General features: G+C 42.9%; 1 protein-coding gene across 22 annotated transcripts in view; it reads left to right on the top strand.

Annotated features, from left to right (window-relative positions):
• Nucleotides 1-21200, top strand: part of LOC117895650 (glutamate-gated chloride channel) — a 47610-nt gene that overhangs the window by 11769 nt on the left and 14641 nt on the right. For 8 of the 22 annotated variants that reach the window (XM_034803436.1, XM_034803453.1, XM_034803444.1 and 5 more), the window contains 9 exons: nt 6313-6370; nt 14424-15581; nt 15892-15912; nt 16590-16678; nt 17268-17342; nt 17616-17680; nt 17763-17983; nt 19230-19312; nt 20197-20334. In XM_034803436.1, the coding sequence (XP_034659327.1) occupies nt 14434-15581; nt 15892-15912; nt 16590-16678; nt 17268-17342; nt 17616-17680; nt 17763-17983; nt 19230-19312; nt 20197-20334 (1840 nt within the window). In that variant the 5' untranslated portion in view covers nt 6313-6370; nt 14424-14433. Of the gene's footprint in view, nt 1-6312; nt 6371-14423; nt 15582-15891; nt 15913-16589; nt 16679-17267; nt 17343-17615; nt 17681-17762; nt 17984-19229; nt 19313-20196; nt 20335-20800; nt 20954-21200 lie in introns of all 22 variants that reach the window. The other 14 variants (XM_034803454.1, XM_034803451.1, XM_034803437.1 and 11 more) reach the window with 6 other exon arrangements.

Raw genomic sequence — 21200 nt, 5'->3', positions numbered from 1 at the left:
AACTCATTGAAAATGCAAGAGCAGAGAGGAGAACAGTGGAAGAGAGTGTGGCAGGCAGCAGTGTCATCTGCCATGTGCAGGGTACGTACGATGAACGGTGAAATCCAAGCCGTGCTTTCAATACAACAAATTTCGTTTACAATCCCCTTCAACACAGCTACACAAATACTCCACACACACACAATTACATTCCTATACGTACCTATGGCATGGGTGTATGGCTGTAAGATTATTATGCAGAGCTTCAACTCAAATATGCTCTCTGCTTTGCTCTACCCAGCATCAGAGAAAGGGAGATCCTAACGCTGCCCCCCACTTTCAACATGCCACATGCTGTGCAACAATTTCAGCTGCGCGTGTGAGCAAAAGAAAATGTTATATGGTAATAATTTACATATGTAGTTATCTACATTGTATAGTCATGTACATATGTATGTGTATATGTAACATGAGTGTATGAGAATATCTTTAAGATTCTTCTTTGCACTTTGATGTTGCAGTTACCCAGTTGAATAAAGAACTTCCCCTGGTTTTTTGGTTTGGGCTGGTCCATGTAGACATCAGCCACATCACCCACACATAAAATGAGAGAAAGTTATAGGATGTTACATGGAGTCGGGCTAGAATCAACTGACAAGTGCTCGTCCAACTGGGCTAGTCAGTTGGCTAGGCAAGGGCTAGTCCGCAGATCTGCAGGGTCCACTGGGTTTTAGTTTTTTTTACATTTTCCACATTTTAGTAATTTAAATATTTTCATTTTTGTGCTATAAATTCCGCACGCCACACTATCGATTGCATTTTCACTTGTCATTTAATTCAACACAATTACTTTTAATTATTCTGCTGTGTAAACATTTTGGGGACACCCAAAGAGGGAGAGGGAGAGAGTGATGCCGAAGCCCATTTAATTGATATAAACATTGTAGTGGAATTGCCTTAAATGCCCAATGAACCGGTTGACTTTATTACCAAACAGTTTGACGGCCGACACCGACGACCAACGTGTTTCGGTTTGATTCGCGGATGTTTTTATTTAATTAAAATTCAATCAGAATGGGAACAAAGGCCAGACTCACTCATTTACGAGTATTATAATGAAATGTTTACCCAGAATGAACTGAAACTCAGTTGCGGTTAGTAAATGAGTCAAATGTGCAATGTTTAAAATCAGTCAAAGGATTACATGGCTGCAAAACGTTCCTTTACAGATACTGATACTGATCCTGGATGCCTTGTTTATACTCGTGCAGAGATTCTGCTACAGATAGGGTTGTCCACAACACGTACGAGGCACGAGCATACGGATTAGAGGTGACCTACATAGAGGGACTGTGTGGGTCCCCTTTGACCCATACATTCTATTGGAAAAGCCCGCATGCATTAGGCCAAATCGTGCGTCATTTTGAGCATTAGAATTAATCCATGGACACGCAAGGATAATCGCTTGGATGACACGTTTTTTTATGGGCCACCCAACCTGCCAGCAGCAGGCACATGGTTTTTATTTGCTTGAGATGCCAACACGTGACTAAGAGGTCTCTCGTGAGTGGGCCTTTTGTAGGCCAGAGGCTAGATGCAGATCCCGCCGCATCGACATTGTTGCGGTGGGAAAAAAGAGAGAAGAAAATTGAGTGCTGCAGTTGCCGCAAATTTCAATTTTCAACGCCATAATTGGCCATCTAATTATAGTTGCACAGTGCAACTACGCGGCACGGAGGCCTGCCTGGGCATTAAAAGTAATTGCATTTTATGAATAATATCCTTGGCAGTAGCTCCAGTAAAAACACCAACCAATTTCCAACATTTCCCACCATTGAAATGCTAATCATAGCAATGTCCTTTGTAGACGGATATACCGTGCATACATACGTGTATCCTGTAGTAGTTGTAATATGTATTATTTTCCCGCTCACTTTCTTAATTTCTCAGACCTCGTGCAAGTTTGTTTGCCGCCACAGTCTTGGCCCAAAAAAACCAAGGAAAGAAAAGAAAAGTACCAAAAAGGAACACAGAATATATGTATATATATATCCCCTCTATATGTGTGAGAAAGTGGCAAGTGTGAAAGCAGAGAGTTACTTCTGAGGGGTCACCCGACGACGTCACGCATGTCCTTGCACGGAAATGTGAAAACTTTCTACTGATTTCCCCTCGCTTATTTTTTTCGTATATTTTTTTCTGTGTTTCTTTTTGTGCAAACAAAGGTTGTGCATAAAACTAATTAACTTTGTTATTTGTCGAATGAGCGGGGTGGCGGCGGGGTGGAGTTTTTGTACTACTCCTGAATTTGTAATCTGCTCAAATTAGTCCAGTTAGAATCTGGCTTTAGCAGCCTTTGAATCTCCACCATGCACAAGGAGAAATATTAAATTAAAGGGAAATTAAAACTAGATCTCTGTTAAATTTTTGGCTTTAAAATACGATTGTCTGATTTTAATTGACTTCCCTTAATTTATTGGATAACTTTGCACTAAATAGTCCCGCATCTACGGCTCTTCCCCCAGCAGGCAATTAGCGGAAATTATCTTTTCCGTAGCCAAATCACAGCGGAAACAAATGCAGAATAAATATTTTCGCCACACACAATAGGCACAAATATTTGGCCACTGACAAAAGCCAAAAAGGAAAAACACAAAATAAAAATGGGCCATTAAAAATGGTCAAAGTTTCTATAGGAAAATCGATACATGACCCCGGCGCTTGACGCCACTCCGCCGCGTACTGTCGGGTGGGGGCAGGCATTCCGCCGATGCGATGTGGCCAAATAAATGGTGGACAAACAAATTCCAACAGTTGCAAAGCCAATTTAGATGCTCTGCCTCAGCCAATACCCCTGGCCTGCATCCACATCTACAGCTATTTGTGTATCCTGATTGAGCCATGTCCGCTGGCGTTGCGAATATCCGCAATATCCGCCACGGAGTGTGGGGGCTTGTGACTCTAATCAAGCACGTGTTTTGAGAGCTTTTCTGCCTTCTGGCACCACGAACACCCCATAAATAACCATCAATATGAGAGCAGGCTCCATTTTATTTCAAAAATACGTTGAAATTTCATCAGATGGGAAATAAAAACAAAATATTTAAAAAGTAAACAGAAAACACTTACCGAGTACGTGGCGGAAGCTGTGTCCGTTCATGCTCAGCATAAGGGTAATTGTCTGTGGAATGAACAAAAAGAATTGTTTTTAAAAATGATTTGATTGTAAAAATTTAAAATAAAATCAATAATTTTTATGGCAGTTGCTATTATAATTATCATTTGCCCATCTAGCCATGGTTGGCATGAAAAAAGCCACAAAGATGCTAATAAAAAATATGTATGGCAAGGCTGGAAATGTTTCCCTCTCTGCAATGCAAACATTTGTAGAAAAATACAATCTCCAAATGCATACAAATCTCCCCAAACTTTGCATTCAAATCTACATATATTTTTTTGTCTGCTCCCCTACAAAACCCCTTGGTACGTCTCAGCCTCAGCTTCAGTTTCAGCCTCAACCTGGTCCAATACTTAACCCTATTTTGTGAGACTGCAGCTCAAACAGCCCCCGGTATGCCAGCCCAGAAACAGAAAAAAAACTAGAAAAAGAAAATGTAAAAGCAAACACAGAGAATGTTAAAAAGGAGGGAAAAAATTTTGTTAACAAGCTGAGTATAAATAATTAATTAAGTCTCTCCCCCCATTCCCACTCAGTGGCCATTCGCCCCACTCGTCTGGGCCGTGTTTGTCTGTGCCAAATGCTTTATTAAATGAAATGCAACTGGAAATTGTGCTGCCTTTGGCTCTTTCGGGTGGCAGAAATTTATATGCGATGGCATTTGATATAAATTTTATTTATATGCATGTGAAACGGCCGCTTGTAGCAGAGGAGCGACTAATTATTTAATCAATACACGGTCATAAATAATGCAGAGCAGAGAGCCCTTAGGCATGGCATGGGCCAGAGATATACGAGTATGCCATATAAACGTACGTATATTCCCATGTGTGGCCCCAAATTGGTTCAATTGGTGAAAGTAAAGCAAAAGTTTAAGTTTCCACACACACAAAACATGTCCTGTAGAGGACGATACCTATAATTACCATCAAACATTATAATTAAAGGTAAACAGCCCAGACTGCCAGACAGCTGCTGAAAGCACCAGGCCCCTGGCAAAGGATTTTAAAGTGTTTTGGAGACTTTACAAACCGAAAAACAAAACTTTTCTTTCTCTTGGTAACAAAGTCCATGATTCAGGGATACTAAAATCCATATTTAAATACACTCTGACTTGGCAGTCTCACTCCGCTTACCCTTTCAGGGCACAGAGAATACAAATGAGTAGGCGGTGCCATGGGGATATACTATCTGGATAGCCTCAATCTTAGCATAGGCTTAGGCATTAGTTGGACTACGGTCGATGTCGATTCTCGTGGCAAGTTTGCAAACAGTTTTTGTTGGGTTAAGGCTTTTATTCCTATCTCTACACAATTATAACAAAAGCGCGACCTTTGCACACATGTGTCTCCCAGTCTCCTAGACTCCAACTCGGGCTCAGAGTTTCGAGGCAAAAGTTGGGGCACTAAAAATGCGTGCGTGCCAGGGCTTCCTGCTTCTTTTTTATATCGATTTGAATATCTAAATTTAGTCAGGCGACATACTATATTGCTATGCCATAGAGCACATGCCATGGATCCCCGTGCATATATGTACATATGTATATATACATATACGAGTATTATGTAGAGCGGGGAGCAGGGAGCCACACGCACTAATAAATATTGCATTGTGATGCGAGTACTGGGGAAAGGAGTTGCTGGCACCTTAATTAAAGTTGTGCTGCTGCCATCCCTCCCAATGCCTACAGGCTACAATTAGATTTTGGTGTTGACTACACTCATGCATATAACACACACACACACACACACACACACACACATAGATACCTCGCATACACGACCTCAGATTGGCCGGCAAATGCCTTGGTCACCTTGAACCGCAGCCGGAGGGAGACAAGAGCGAACAGGACAGAGCAGAGCAGAACAGGTAGCCATGATAAATGAGCCACGTTAACTCATGTGGCAAATGTGACATGTGCTACGGCATTTTTATTCCATGTGCACCTGAGCTGTCCCCGTACCGTCTCTCGTGATTGTTGTGTGTGTGTGTCCGTGGAGAGACAAGCGCTAAAATTACCATACACATATTACCCCGACACATTCCCAGCGGTAGATTCCCCCCAAGTCGCCTTGTCCCGCCAGTCAAGCGCATAACCTGTGTGGCCCCCACCTGTCCACCTACCCATCATGGCCAAGACTGAGACAGGGAGACCAGCGGCTAATGGGTCAGTTTAGTTGGGCTGTAGACCGAGAGTTATGGTTAATTTTGGCTGCCACATTGCGGAAGTTGTTAACTCGTTTGATTGAACTTTGCCCAAAGTGATTTCGTGGCTGGATCGGTTGCACCACACAGGAGGAAAGTTTCACTAACAAACTCAAGTGTGGCTGTATCAGAAAGGAAACTTCATGGGGAAGAAGACTTTCCCCATTAAAGACTTTCACTGGTTGTACGAAAACATTATTTGGGTATTTTCTATGCCCAAACCCCTTGGTATATTTTTTCATTAGTTGGGAAACTGAGCATTAATAACCAAGGGACTGTGAGCCTCCAGTCTGCCTGCCTGCCTGCCTGCCGCTTGGCTGTCAAATATTTGAACAAAGCAGCCCAAGACGCAAGAGTCGTGTCTCTCGCTCTACAGTGCCACATAGCACAGCGCTGAAAAGTATGCAGCAGACAAAAGCTCATTAAGAACTCAGACACACAAGTTCCACTCACTCACACCAGCAGACAGCAAAGCAGCCTCCACTAAAGCAACAGCAACAACAACAACAGCAACCAGCTCGTTCTCCTGTCATATAAGCCGCGTTGTCGTTGTCGTTGTCATCGTCATCCACTTTCCCACTCTCTTTGTTAAGTGATTTCCATCATTTGCGCCAGCAGGAACATGCTGGGGAATACCAACGACATCGGCCTGGGCCCGGAACCCTACCATTCCCCACTCAACCCAAGCACGAGCTGAAGCCCCCTTTCCATACCATCATCATCATATGTTCAATTTTGTCTAAGAGCAGTCCCACAAATTGGTAGGAGTCTGTTCTGTTGCTGCCTGGACAGTGGGGAATTAACCCTCTCAGACTCAGACGCATCTCATCTCTGCCATCTTCCATCTTCAAGTGCGAAAATGTGCGGGCTGTGCGGGCTGTGTGATGAGTTCTTTGGCTTGTGATGTTTCATTTAATAATTGCTTCTTTTAATTGGCTTATCTTTTGCAGTTGGCACTTGTCTGGAGCGTCAGAGAATTCCATTGAACTGGCTGCGGAGTTAAATTTGGTGAGTAGAAAGGAAAAACTCAGTTGGAAAAACCTTTTGTGCTGGCATCAATCACTGCTGAAGCTTAAACACAGACATTTCTGTGTTGAATGCATTTCGTTTCGTATTTCGAATGCCAAAAGGAAAATCGGATGGAGGGAGCTCTTTGGATGAAATATAAAAATGGATATAAAATGGAAAGGGGGGGAGGAACCATAAAAGATGCAAAAGCTCCTAACAAGCAGAATATGCACACGGATGAGTGTGTGTACTAAGAGACCTAAACAAGTATAGTTAGTACTCGTGTCTGTGTGTGTGTCTAAAGGTGCGGCCCAGGCCAGGGTCTTATAGAACTTTTTGTGTGTTTAATTTCCGGTTGCTTTAATACAAGTTCAGTCGGGCATGCTCTCGTCTCGAGGCTTGTAAGGCGCTGCGTGTCGTGTGCCCTGTGCCGTGTGCTGTGTGCCCAGCCGCGCGTCCTTGCGGCTTATGACCCGCAGATTTGTGGTCTAAGGCAAAATATTTATATAGAAATTAAATAGCCTCAAAACCAGGCATTACCTATGGTAAAGGTCAGTCAAGTGTGCGCGCCTGTGACCTCAACGATCTATTCAAGTGCTCAAGGCATGGGCGTGGCCAAAGGTTGTGTCCCAGTCGCCCTAAGTAAGGTATTCAATTCATGTTCTTAGATACTAACTAACAGGCATATTAACAGGGGGTTCACTTCCATTTAAGGCTGGGGATAACACAGTTCAATGGCCATCAGGTTGAGGTCTCTCACAAGGTCTTACGAGGCACTTGAATAGGCTATACATTTGGTATACATTTATATGGTTTTTGGAACTAAATTTCTATAAATCTTTGGCGAAAAACTGTCCCGAAAGTTGGCCCGTGCACCCGAGGGATATATATTTCCACACCTCATTGGCTTCGTATAATCGTGATGGATATTTGTGGCTCCCTAATAGCAAAGCAGAAGCGCACTCGGAGACCCATGAACTATTGTCCCCCTGCATGTGTATATTCGATGCGTTCATAGATCTCACCTGTCTCTGGCTTTTGTGTTTGTTTGTTTGTTTGCTCTCCTTTCTTTTTTATAGCTTACCTGAACATGTGTGTGTACATTGCACATGTTCCTATGCGAGTGTATAAGCAGGTTGCATGCACATTGTTAGGACAAACGACCCTCGAGATATATATAAATAAACTGCCTCAAGATTAGTTTAAATGGTTGGGCGACGTGCCTTTGCCCTCGTTTTGGCCCGCCTGATGCCTGCTGCCTGATGCCACTGCATGCATCCCTGTGTTCCAGCTTCTCAGCTGCAGCTGCATCCCAGTCACAGAGGGGCACAGCCCAAGCCTTTCTGTGCCTCTGTTCTAACCAATCTCTCTCTTCCACTGCGTGTGTGTTTGTGTATGTTTACATGTAAAGTGGCGCTTATTCTAGGCACTGAGAGGGAAAACCAACACAAAAAGCTCTTTGGCACTCGTCTCTCGTATGCTAAGGGTAGGCGGAAGGGCATGGTTGGGGTACCAGTACATGTGTGTGTGTGTTTGCCCCCTACTGTAAGACCTCCCACTCAACACGCCCATTATGCTCATTATGTGCTTGGGTACTTGGCTTTGTTTCTGTCTTGTTTTTGTCTTTCCTCGGTATTTGTTGTTTCCCTTTCCTTTCCTTCCCCCCCATCACCCTCCCCATGTTTGTTTGTTCGTTTATCTTGTTTATTTGCTTTTGTGCCAAATTATTTGTCGCTGCTTCTTCGCGTCTCTCGTTTTGTCTCTTCCTTTGCCACTTTTTATTTGAATGCTTATTGCTTTTTCCTGTTGTCTTTTTCCCCCTCGCACCACGCGAACGCCAAGCATTTTCGCTTTTCCAGATTTCGTAGGGGAGAGTTTTCACACAGAAATCATTTTAAATATTAGCTTGGGGACACAGTGGCATCGGATGAGAGAGAGATTTCTTTGGGGCGCACTCTTCCCCTCCCCGCAGTGCAACTCTTGACGAGAAATCTCTCCATAAGCTGCTTGCCCTCAACAGCCAACAACCGAAAACCGACAACCGACAACCGGCAGCCGAAAACCGACAACCAACAACAAAAAGAAGCATTGAGCGAAAGCTTAAATGACGGACAGCTCCCACAGCGGCCGGCACCCATTTTCCATTTCACAGAGCGAAGACCAAAGAGCCGGGGAGAGCCCGGAGAAGCTCAAGAGAAATGTCCGAAAAATGTCAATTTATTATAGCGAAATCAGAGCGAGAACACGCGTGGTGACCAGCAGCATAAGCCCCACCCAACGCTGACACCCCACCAGGACCAGGACCACGAGCAGGAGGGCGAGGAGCAGCAGCAGGAGCAGCTCCCCTCTGTCAGTGTCGTGTGTATAAATACTTTTTAATCTGAATTATTACAGTCTGCAAGGGCGCTTGCTGTTCGTCTTTTTTTCGTTGATTATAATTTATGCACATAAATATCCATGATGCATGGCATTTATGTAAGTGGCTCTGACAGCGCTACTCCCCTCCCTTAGACATTTTAGGCAGCCTCTCGTGCAGTTAAAGTGCTCCAAGTGGCACCGAAAAATCGGATCACGAGGGATTTGTTCTGTCGATTGTTTAATTACTCAAACAAATCGATGAAAGAGCCATGGTTATAAAGGTTATATAATATTTATAAATGTGTGCACGTATCCATATTTGTGGGCGTGACACCGATATTCGTTTTTCACTTTAATCTGATGCATCTGCGGTCGGCCATTAATGGCAACCGCAATTTATTCAATACAATTGAATTATGAATAAAATTCGTAAGCGAGCGAGAGTGGAAATCGAGTGGAAAAAGAAAGAAGAGAAATTGCATAAAACATGTTACTGAAATATTTAATAAATATAAAAGATATTCGGTATTAATCGACACTCTCAAATGAGGGAACTCAAACAAAATAATACAATAAAAATCCATCCATTGCGAATTTTGTTTATAGATTCACAGAAACGATTCCCATATAAAAAAAAGTGCACCATGCTTCAATTGGCTTGGCTTTGGCTTAGGGATTCGACTTCTTCTATGTTAAACCAACAATATTGTCATATAGAGCACAGCGCAGAGAAAAGAGAGCAGCGGAGAGCTGGTCCCAGCTTAGTGTAAACAGAATGTGATAGCACCACAGAAACACACACAAACACATACTGCACCCCACCTGCTGCCTGCGCTGCATCCTCCCACCCCCCCCCCCCCTAGCTAACCCACAGCTACGTGTATTCCCAACCCCAAGCTCAACCGCAATTCATGCTCTATCTCCACGCGAGCGTTGCCACATTTGCACTTTGTCATTTTGCGTTAACTTTGTGCAAACGTTGGCACCGCAAACTGTCCAAATGTGCAATTAGCCGGTCCATGAATGGCTCACCTCAGGCCATGAATCACATGAATATATATTCTAGTACATGAATAAATGCAAATCAAATGGGTACTGTTATGAGAGATAGATCTATAATAAATATGAAAATGAGTTTTAAAATCAAATTAGCGCCAAAAAGGGGCATCCACATTTGTTGTTGTTTTGGCATTAATTAAAATTGTATTGTACATTCGATTATTGGAAAATTCAACCACCAACAGGTCGTCGTCGCTGTCGCTGTCGTTGTCGTTCTCTTTGGCGTATGTCAACTATGTCGTCGCGTGTTCCACTTTTCCGAGCAATAAGCTGACTTAAGCCTAAACGACTTAACGTCCCTCTGAGTGGTTTGCCATTTGTTGAGTGTCTGTGTCTGTGTCTGTATCTGCGTGTATCTGTGCTCTCTGCTGGTCTCCATTTTAATTGAAATGCGAATGAACTCCACTTGAATCGACTCCATTGCACTTTGCCTCACCTGCATACCAATGCTCTTAGTTATCGAGTTATTTAATTAGGCATGGCATCGGCATCGGCATCATCCGGATAGAATGTGACACTCCCCAGCCCCTATGCCCCTCCGGGTGACTGCTCTCACTGCCTGCCTGCCTGCCTGCCTGCTGCATCCCCAATTGGCAGTTTCATCCGCACAGTTGGAGTGCATATCTGGGTCAAGTGCCGCACTTCAATTACCACATTTGCCTGGCCATAAATTTCTGGTCTATATGCCATGACATTTTAATCAGTTTTAATGCAACAGATTATGGTCCATAATGGATAACGATTTTGGGCTGCCAGGGGAACTCTGAACTGAGCTCATTTATAATGGATTTAATTTCTGGCGGAAATTTGATTGAAGCGCTGTGCCGCCGTGCCCCCCATCTATGCGAAGTGTTATGCTTACTGAGAGTCCTTAAGCATATTAAGGAACCCTCGTATATGCTCGTAATCCTGCCTTTAATGAATACACCAAATAATATATTCCATTGTTGAGTTGCCGAGTTGCCCTACCAAATAATTCATAATCTGTCCTCCCCCAATTTTGCTCGTATATACGGCACCGAGAACACTTCAATGGGTTTAATCAACATTTTTCTTTTGGTTATTCTTTTTTTCTTTTATTTTGGTTTTGTCTTTTTCGTCGCCCGAAAAGTTCGTGACTTCGAACAATGGGCGCCATGACAAACAAAACACAAAACACAGAAAATCGATGGCAAGTTGTTTGTAATTGTTGCTTATTGCTGTGGGTTTTGTTCTTTTTTTGTTGTTGTTGGCCAAAGTTGCTTTTTATTGTTACTGCTAGTTCGCTGAGGTTAGCCGTTTCACTTGCCCGTTTAATGGCAAATTAAAATATTCTCCTTGAAAGGTTCCTTAAAGCCAGTTGTGCAGTGCAGGTTGGAGGTCATAGAAAATATACCAAAGGTCAGTGCTTTTGGCATTGGAAAATTGAAATTGGAGACCTTCCTGCTGCAAGTAGTTTTGGTTGGGTGGAGTCATCGATAATTGAGATGGGATTTCATCAAATAAATTAGGAAATTGATTTAACCTTCGAGCAGTTTAGTTCGAGTTTTAATTTATTTAAAGACACCAGCCCCAGCCCGAGTCTGGTAATTATTAATTATTCATGCTGTCGCCTCGATTTTCATACCAATTTATTAGAGTTTTCAATTAATTTATGGTCTCTAGCCCTGCCTCAACTTTTGGAAACGTGTTGGCCGTTGGTCACACATCTGTGTAATTGGATTGCCGCTTGATTTGGGTAAAATTACAAATTAGGTCATTAAAGCTGGCTGATCGTTGGACCCAACAAAAAACGTGGTCTGTCTGTCTGCCTGCAGAGTATATTAAGTATCCGACATGTGTGTGGCTAACCGCAGCAACGGCAACCAGCAACCAGCAACAGCAACACAAAAACTATGCAAATAATTCTGGTTTCAAATGCCCCACAGTGTCAACTAATTTGAGAGACAGGGACAGTCAGTGCGGGGCAGGGGCAGGGGCTTACAGCTGGTAACAAATTATTAAATTGACTGAACAACTCGCACAAACAAAAAGCATAAAAAATAAAATAAAACGTGAGGAGAGAATGGAGGGGGAAAGCTATACAAAGTTTTCACAGTAAAAATATGAAAAAGTTGAGAGCATAAAATTAAATGCACAACTCGAACTGGACAAGGAAACTAACCAAAAAGAGGGCGGGGGGTAGCTGTAGGGGGAAAGCCTGCAGACCGGGGAAAATGGAGGATTGGTTGTGTTTCGGGTTAGGTTGGTGGCTGCTGGCTGTGGCCTGTCAGAGTTGGTGCCGTTTCCGTTTGCCAGACGCTGGAAGGATTAACTCGGACCAAGTTGCAGTCGAGAACAAGGACGAGGACGAGTCTCGAGCAGGGGGGCGGGGGGACTTGTGTAAATTTATGGCCCGGAAGGCATAAAGGATATCAGCGGGGGAGTGCTGGCCAGGAAGGATACAAAGGAAGCCTGGCATGAACTGATCCATGGTCTGTTATATTTCTGTTTCTTTTTTTGGTGGTCCACTCGATAATCAGCCGGAAAGAGTTTTCATTTTGATATAGGTTTTCCCCACCCATCCGTCTGTCTCCGTTCATCTTCTATTTTTTGTGTGTTTTGCAGTCCAGGCATTGACAGTTTTTGAAAAGGCAACGGAACGGGGCACAAGCCCTCGAGTTGTACAAACGTTTAAGCTGAATTGAGGTCGATAATTGTCCTGGCACATGTGAGAGACACGAAATGCGGATGGGGGGCACACGTTTAGGCCATATCGGTGCCAATTTGTATATGAACACCATTTACATGCCTACTCCTCAGAGCTGTTCCTTGCTCTCTGCTCCTCGTTCCCTTCGCTATTGCTGCTGCTATTACTTTTCGTATCTGTTGTCTGTTCTATTCGGGGTTTATTTTCGTGCTTTATGGCCAGAGTCACGTAAAAATCGAATAAATGTATAATGAAGCCTCCCACAGTTGTCGGGCAAAACCGACCGATGGCTGGCTGTGGAATTCCAGAGCCACTGAGTGCCTCAGCTTGTCGGCACTGCTGGGTGTGGAGAGCATTTCCAGTCCCACTCATGAATGTCTCTGTCTGTGTGTGTGTGTGTGTGCTTTGTGGTTACCATTGGGTCTGCGGGAAAAGGGCACCAGGACTTGGCCATGTCAAAGTTTTTTTCAGTGGCTTTGCCATATGCGGCTGCTAAGAAGCTGTTCTGGCAATCAAGTTGGGATTGCCTGTGGTCTGCTTCCTGCTGTTCCATAAATTCCACAATCTAAATCACTTATAAGAGCCTCCATAAGCAGCTTAAACTGTTTTACAAATAACTAGTTCGAAGATTTCCTTTTTAAAACAAAACTTCACTTCATTTAAGCCGATTAAATATACATTTTGCTCAGCCACAGTAATCAGACCCATATCACTGGACATCAAATCAGTTTTAGTTAAAGTTCAAAAGGAAATTGAATTTTTGCGGTTCGAATTCATTTCGCATTGGTGCATTGGCCGCAGTCGGTCTTTGCATGCCGAAATAAATGTGAAAAGAGATCCCGAAACTTGTATCGATTTCAACAAAATACATATAAATATATATGTGCAAATATCTACACACATATGTACATATACATATGCCTGTCTGTCTACATATCTCTGTCTAAATTGAAAATTGCATTCCTCTATGGCTTGGCCACAGACTGACAACCACAACAGCAGCAGCAGCAGCAGCAGCAGCAGCAGCTGCAACACCAAATGCAGCAGCAACAACAACAAGAACAACCAACAGCCAAAGAGAAGACACGGCAAAGACAGGCGGCTTTGACATGCAACAATAAAAATTGGCTTGGCCCATTGACTGTCTAACTGACAATCGAGTTTTTGTGTGTGTCTGTCCCAAATGACACACTCACTCAGGCACAACTGCGACTACATTTTGGAGACTCCTTTTGGATGGAATTTAGCCTGTGACTGCAGTTTACTTTTAGCTTACACGAGTATTAGGCGATAGACCCAAAATTAACAAGGAAATGGAGGTAAAGCTCCTTTATACCCTGCACCCAAGGGTGAAGTCTGGCATTCAGTGGGTGTAATAGATGGAAGAAGGTATTTCAGCGCTCATAATTCATATTTTTTAGGTATTATGATGAAAGTTGAGATAGATGTGTAGGGCTTTTATCTACTTATTCTCTTAAGGGTATCCCAAAAAAGTTTCCTATGTGTAAATAGGTGTAAAAGAAATCAATCAAATAATAACAATCAAGGATAAAGCGTTGGAATCACATCAGAATAACGAGTATCCGTGTGTCGGTGTACAATGGATCATCAGTGATGTCATGTCCCAAATGTTTCCTTGAGTACTTTGAGTATAAATCAGTTTCAGGAATCATGCTAACTTGCAACTGACACTTACATTTAGTTGGGGCACACGCAGCTGGGCGTGGTGCGGTCTGATGGGGTCTGAAACAATCCGATATTACCACATCCATCACAAAAGGTTGTGCTGATGGGAAAGACAAGTGTCAAGTGAGTGTCGGTGTCGTTGTCCCAGTGGCCATAATAGATTCTTATTTTAGATTTTGTTGCAGTGGTAATGGCTTTTGCAGTGGCCTAATTAGTTTTGAGCCTTGATTGCGAATTGATTTGTGTATTTTAATGGCTCTCACTCTCTCTCTCCCTTTGCAGTTGTCGTAACATGGGCTGCGTCTTTGAAGCAGCCAAAGAGCAGCCCAACAAAAAACCACAAACAAGAGCCACAACCCACAACAAGCAACTGAGAAGGAATCAATGTGGTGCCAGGAGAGAAGCTACAGCGACAACGACTGGAGCAGGCAGGGCCACAGCGGATACAGTCATACAAGTCACAGAAGGACTGAACGGCGGTACAACGACCACATTGCGACCAGCTGAGGACATCAAAATCAAGGATAACTATCAACAAAATCATAAAACGCAAACGCAAACGCATACCGAAATAGCAGCAATCGTAGTCGAAACAGAAACACAAACAGAAACAGAAAACGCCAAACATCTAAAAGCGGGAACTCGAGTGCTTTTAACGATACAACAACAACAGCAGACCCAAAAGAACCCCAGTCAAGTGGCGCACAAGGACAAAGACGAGGACGAGGACGAGAACGACGAGTTGGCGACGACACGCGGGCCGACCATTGTCGTCGATAGAGAAGCAGTCCCAGCAGCAGCAGGAATCGATATTGTGGCAACAACGAAGCAAACACAAACACTCTGCCCCAATTGTTTAGGCCACAGCCCAGAGATAAGCAGAGAACGAGATCGGGATCGCGATGAGCAGCAGCTGCTGCGTCAGCATCGTCGACGGCGACGGCTACATACGGATGCGGCTGCGGAGGCGGTTTGGGGCAGGATTAGGCCCGGCCTTGGCTCCACGGCAGTGGTTGCTGCCACCCTGGCTGGCATTTCAACACTCTCCCTGCACGAGATGCTGCTGCATGCGAGAGCTGCCCTAGCGACTTCACTGCAGTGGCAGGTGGAGCAGGAGCAGCAGCAGCAGCAGGAGGACAACGAGGAGCAGGAGCAGGATTCACGCAAGCAACCACTAGCCTATCAGCCGTGGCAGGACACATTTGCCGCCGGCATTCTGCCCGCCACAATGTCAGCCGCAATCATAGCCAATGTCAGTGCGACGGCCGCTGCCACCTCGGCGGCTGCCTACCAGTATCTGGGGCAGCACTACAAGCACTATAGCCAATCGTTCAGCTTCTACGCCGCCTCCAGTGTCATCCTGATGCTCTGCTATCTGACCAGCACATCCACGGCCGCTGCCACACAGTCGGAGACGGGTGCCCTCGACAAGCATCCCATGTAAGTGCCGTGCAGCCGAGAAACTCAGCGCAGACCCGATCCAAAAAGTCCCCCAAAATCCCACCATATTCAATGCATACACAGGGACACTCCACACACGTTCATTTTTTTGTTGGTTGGTTGAGGAGTCCCTCTATGCCCCCGACTATCAATCTATCTTTCTATCTATCTATCCATCTGTCTATCTGTCTCTCCACCACTCTCTCTATACACACACACACACATACATCTACGTATCTCTGTATCGCCTGGTAACCCTTACAACAACACGAAAAAATTTCTATTTATTTTTCTTTTGAAATTCTTTCAGTCATGGCATCGATTGGTCGAAGTAAGTTATTGCACACCTCTTCCTCACACTCCTCTCTCTCTCTATCTCTCTCTCCCACAAAAATCACAACAAAATGAATATCGAAAAGAGAAAATGCTTTGGACAAAGAGATACCAAAAAAGAAAATGCGAGAATTTTCGGTTTTATCTTTTTCTCCAATTATAAACAGAATATTTCGTTTCCCTTTTGAGTTTTTATTTGACTTCACCTGTAAGGTAATTGGGTTTCGGTTCGGCTTCTGCATGCAAATTGAAAACCAAGTCTATTATTTGCCATTAAAAAAATAAGCATCTAACCGAGTCTTCAAATGCTTCCAAAGTTGCGCAAAAGGGTGAACTTTGTAGCCCTAACTGGGTTGAAGTTGTACCCAAGTAAAGCTTCTATAACTCTTATAATAATAAAAGAACCCTCTGCTTGCTTTTGTTATGTTTCAATTGGCTTTGTTGTTCAACATACAATGTTCCTACTATCCCCAACACTAACCAACCTGTTCCCATCTATGAGCCACACACAAAACTGTTGTACATAGATACAAACACAATTACATAGGGCTATACTAAATACATATTATAAGTATATATTCTTGGACTATTACTCGTACTAACCATAAAATGTAGATCCTTTTTGCGTCTATAAACCCACACATTAAAGAAATCTTTTTGTTTTACCACACACAGATTCGACGAGTCCAGTTCGGATAAGGAGATATTAGATTTACTGCTTGAGAAGAAGCGCTACGACAAACGATTACTGCCGCCTGTAAATGGTAAGAAGTTCATGAAGTACTCCCCCACACCACACCCCAACCCAACCCATTTCCACTTGTGTTTCACTCGTTCTGAACGTTACGTTTCCAATTTGTCTGAGTGTACATCGGAGTAGAGTATAACAATAATAACAAGCGATGCGATGCAGTTTCCATTTTGGCTTTTGTGTCTCTGGCTGGCATCGTTAAGAATTTTGTGGCAAGTGGAAAGGGGGATCCGTGACACTCTCGGTTCTTGACAGACAACAGACAATCGTCTGAAGAGGAGCAGGAGGGGGCGGGCAACGACGCATGGACACTATAAAATCAATTAAACTTAATGGGCGATGCACAAAGGAGATTTACTGTCTGCTGAAAGGGGTTTGGTTAAACGAGGGGGGTCTGTGGGGTGTCATGTTGCTGGTAGACCATTATACTATAAATATAATGTAATTACTTTTCTTCCGATATGTTTATGCTATTGGAAAATCATAAAAGACTTTGCCAGAGGGAGGTCATAAAAAGTTAGATTTCCCACAAGTTTACCCAGAATATTTTTCAAAAATAAATTAGCAAATTGCTGTAGACAGTTTCCCATTGCATTTTACAGATGAAGACTTTTGCTGTGGTTTGCAATCGCCCGATATGGCAACAAATCAAAATCCACGGAGACCCCACAATCGCGGTTGGTGTACAAATCCAAAAGTTCCACATCCAAAAAAGCAAAAACACTCTTATTTATGTAGATTTTTGTTTGTTTAAATAGATCTCTAGCCATTCATTGAACTTTCGTTTTGATATATATTGTTGGCCCATTTTTGGTTCATTGAAAACTTGGTTTCGTTTTCTTTGGTTATTGTTTCAATTGGCACATCAAAATATATTTTATTTTAGAAGATATTTCATCTATGTATATTTTAATAATCATTTTCCTACTTCTGGATTTCCCATTGAATAGGCACCCTGACGGTCAACGTGAACGTGCTGCTCCTGAGCTTAGCATCACCCGATGAAAGCAGTTTGGTAAGTCTCAGTCCACAAATAAACCCAAGCAAACCCAGTTGAAGATTCTAAATGAATTAATATTTTGTCTTGTCTCTTGCAGAAATATGAGGTGGAATTCCTATTGAATCAGCAGTGGAACGATCCACGATTGCAATATGGCAATAAGTCTCATTATGACTTTTTAAATGCTCTGCATCATCATGATAGCATCTGGACGCCGGATACGTATTTCATTATGCACGGCGATTTCAAGGATCCCATCATACCAATGCATTTCGCTTTAAGAATATTTCGGAACGGGACCATTACGTACGCAATGAGGTGTGTGTCCTGTCCCTGTCCCTGTCCATGTCCCTGTGTGTGTGTGCGGCTGCCCAGATTTGAATATGAATGAATTTTTTATACAGCGGCAGGCTAAGCGGCTTTAATGGCGCCAGAAAATGCAAATTCTTTTTGCTCAAAGTTCATATTCATTAGGGAGAGCAGCGGCACAAGATGACAGCCAGAGTGCGGCGATATTTTTTGTATTCTCTTTTTCCTTTTTTTTTGCTGTAAATTTTTCACAATTTTCTTCGCTCTAACTCTCGCTCTGGCTCTGACTAGTGGAAATGCCCAAAAATGTTAAAAAAGCGAGCAAAGGGAATAGGAACTCTGAACTGTGAAAATATGTAAGCTGCTAGCTGGTAAACATACGAGCACCGAGGCAGTAATGAAAAATAGCACAAGGAAATGGGGCAGGAATATGAGTAGAATGTAAAAATGTATGCAAATATTTGGCCAGGTAAAATATCCCATCTCCATCCTGAACAGGTGAACAGAAAAAATACCCCAGACTGGTAAGAGGAGAACACTCGTTCTCGTTCTCGTACGTTGTTTGCCTTCGTCCGGGATGCTGTAAAAAAAACAGAGAAAAAAGAGAGCACTGTGCAGCAGTTGGATGCTCATGTTTGTCTTCATTTTGCCAGCTCTATGTCTACCTACTCTCTTTTCCATTTTCCCCTTTTCCACTCTCCTTTCCGATTCTGTTCCCATTTTCTACGACTTGTCTACATTTTTAATTCAACAGAACTTTTCCAATTGACTGCATAGCGCAAAAGTGTCGTCCAGCAATTAAAATAAGTTGCAGTTGCCATTTACTATCCCTGCTCTGGCCGTAGCCCCCACTGTTTGCATGACCAACAAGAACAAATGTTGGAAAAACTTGCTCCAAATGGGGCAAGAGGAAAAAGCAGCACAGATAGAGAGACAGATAGAGGGAGGGAGAGAGTACGGCAGAATAGGAGAATATTATGAATTGATGCTGGCAGAACAAAGCGTTTTATTAAGTGGCAAAGACAAGCAAGGCATGAAAGCTGCCTTCGGGCAATCCAACGAATTATAAGGTCAAAATGTTTTATGATAGATTCGAGTCAAAGATGCCATTACAGGTTTAGGCAAAGATGATTTATGATTTGTGCGGAAAGTGTTAGACAATTGAGATATATAACACAAATAAGAGCTTTAATTTCTCGTTATGGGCAGACTTTTGGTGTTCCTCTCTTTAATATTTTCTTTGTACTCTTTTCAGACGTCATCTGATCTTATCCTGCCAGGGCAGTCTACACATATTTCCATTCGATGATCCCAAGTGCTCCTTCTCCATGGAAAGCAGTAAGTTTAAACCACTTTTCATTCACGATCCTGCCTCAAATAATTGAATAAGAAATGTAATTAAAAGACTGAGTGGGGCTTGAATGTGTACATAATATGAAAACGATGGCAAAGTGTTGAAAATCAACCTGAAGATGAATTGAAGATTCTGTTGATGATGATGATGATGCCCTACACTGTTGTGGTTCCTGAGTAAAGGCGAGAGCGTGTTCACTGCCACTCAAGGGAAATCTTTGCCTGTATCTGCATCTTTCTGTCTGTCTTTCGGTCGGTATTTGTGCAACAATGGAATGGAATGAACAAGAGGCTAAGTGGGGGGGCTGAGGCGGAGACAGGCTAAACGACGAAAGCTGACAAAGTGACTAACAAGGCAGACTGCCTGCCAAACTCGTCAGAGAGACAAGCGGACAGAGGGACATTTCAGCCTTGTTTGATGTTCACCAGCAACGCTTTTTCAGGCTCCTTTTGTCTTTCACATTGTTTTCCGAAAGTTTCTTCCGGTTTGTTTCCACCCAACCCACAACCCACCACCCATGCCACACAGGAACGTGAGCAACATCGTAAATTACTTCGAGAGGCTGAGTGGAGGATGTCCTTGCCGAGATTTTCATCTGCTAGAGGAAACACATCGAAGTGTTTTGCTTTTTGCCTGCTGCCTTCATGTCGTGGCTTGTTTGTCAAATATGATTTAATTTACTCCCCACACACACTCCCACACAAAATGAGAGTTCCCCCATTAATGTCATTAATTAATGAAGGGATTATGTACAAGGGGGAGTGTATATGTACATATTTACATAATACTGTATACGTATGTAAGATTGTAATTTAATTGGTTCAACCCTTTCTGAATATTTGTTCCCTTCGTTTCATCAAAAAAACAGTTTCCTACGAGGAGGCACAGATCAAGTATGTTTGGAAAAACGATGAGGATACTCTGCGGAAAAGTCCATCGCTGACCACATTGAATGCGTATTTGATTAAAAACCAAACAACGGCCTGCGATCAGAATAGCTGGAGAGGTAAGTCCTCGGAAACACCAAGCCCACAAATCTGTAACTATCTTTATCTGTAACTGTACTTGTATACGTATATCATGTTTTATTTATATATTGGCCAGAAGAAAAAAAAAGAATCAACTGAGTAGTCGTAGCTTTTTCTGGTACAATGAAATATTCTTTCTTATGCAACCGAAACAACTTACAAAATGGCATTTCTTTTAGGTTTCTTTTATGTGGACCTTCTCAGTTTAGTAAACCATTCTTTGGCTTGGCTTTTGAACTTATTCTTGTCTTGATTTACATTCCATTTAGTAGTCTCAGACCTCGGCTAGTCTTTGCTTTGTATACTCTTAGCAAACAGTAAACACAAAACCGAAAACGATAATTATTAATGGTATAATCTTTGTCTACCTTCCCACTCGCCCACTGCCTCTCTATAAATGCTACAACAAACAACCAAAAAACCTACAAATATAATGCTCCCTAGGGAACTACAGCTGTCTTAGGGTCGATTTAATTTTTACCAGAGATCGTGCATTCTATTTCACCACCGTTTTTATACCCGGCATTATATTGGTGACGTCGTCCTTTATTACATTCTGGCTAGAATGGAATGCCGTGCCAGCTAGATCGATGATAGGTAACAAAAATGCCAAAATCCAAAACACCCACAAAATATTGAATCCATAACAAACTTTTACCCCTCGCTCTCTCTCTCTCTATAAATCTCACACTAAACCAATCAATAAATCAACAAAATATTTATACTCGTATTCTTAAGAAAATAAATCAACTACAAATCAATTTTGTACGCCATTGAGAATTGATTTACTTCCTCGCCTTTGCCTTTTCGTAGAAATTTGCTCTTTTTTCGATTGCCATTGCCC

This window comes from Drosophila subobscura, chromosome J (assembly GCF_008121235.1).
Source record: "Drosophila subobscura isolate 14011-0131.10 chromosome J, UCBerk_Dsub_1.0, whole genome shotgun sequence".
NCBI lineage: Eukaryota > Metazoa > Arthropoda > Insecta > Diptera > Drosophilidae > Drosophila > Drosophila subobscura.
Note: the sequence above shows the minus strand (reverse complement) of the source record. Positions and strands in the feature narration are given on the sequence as shown.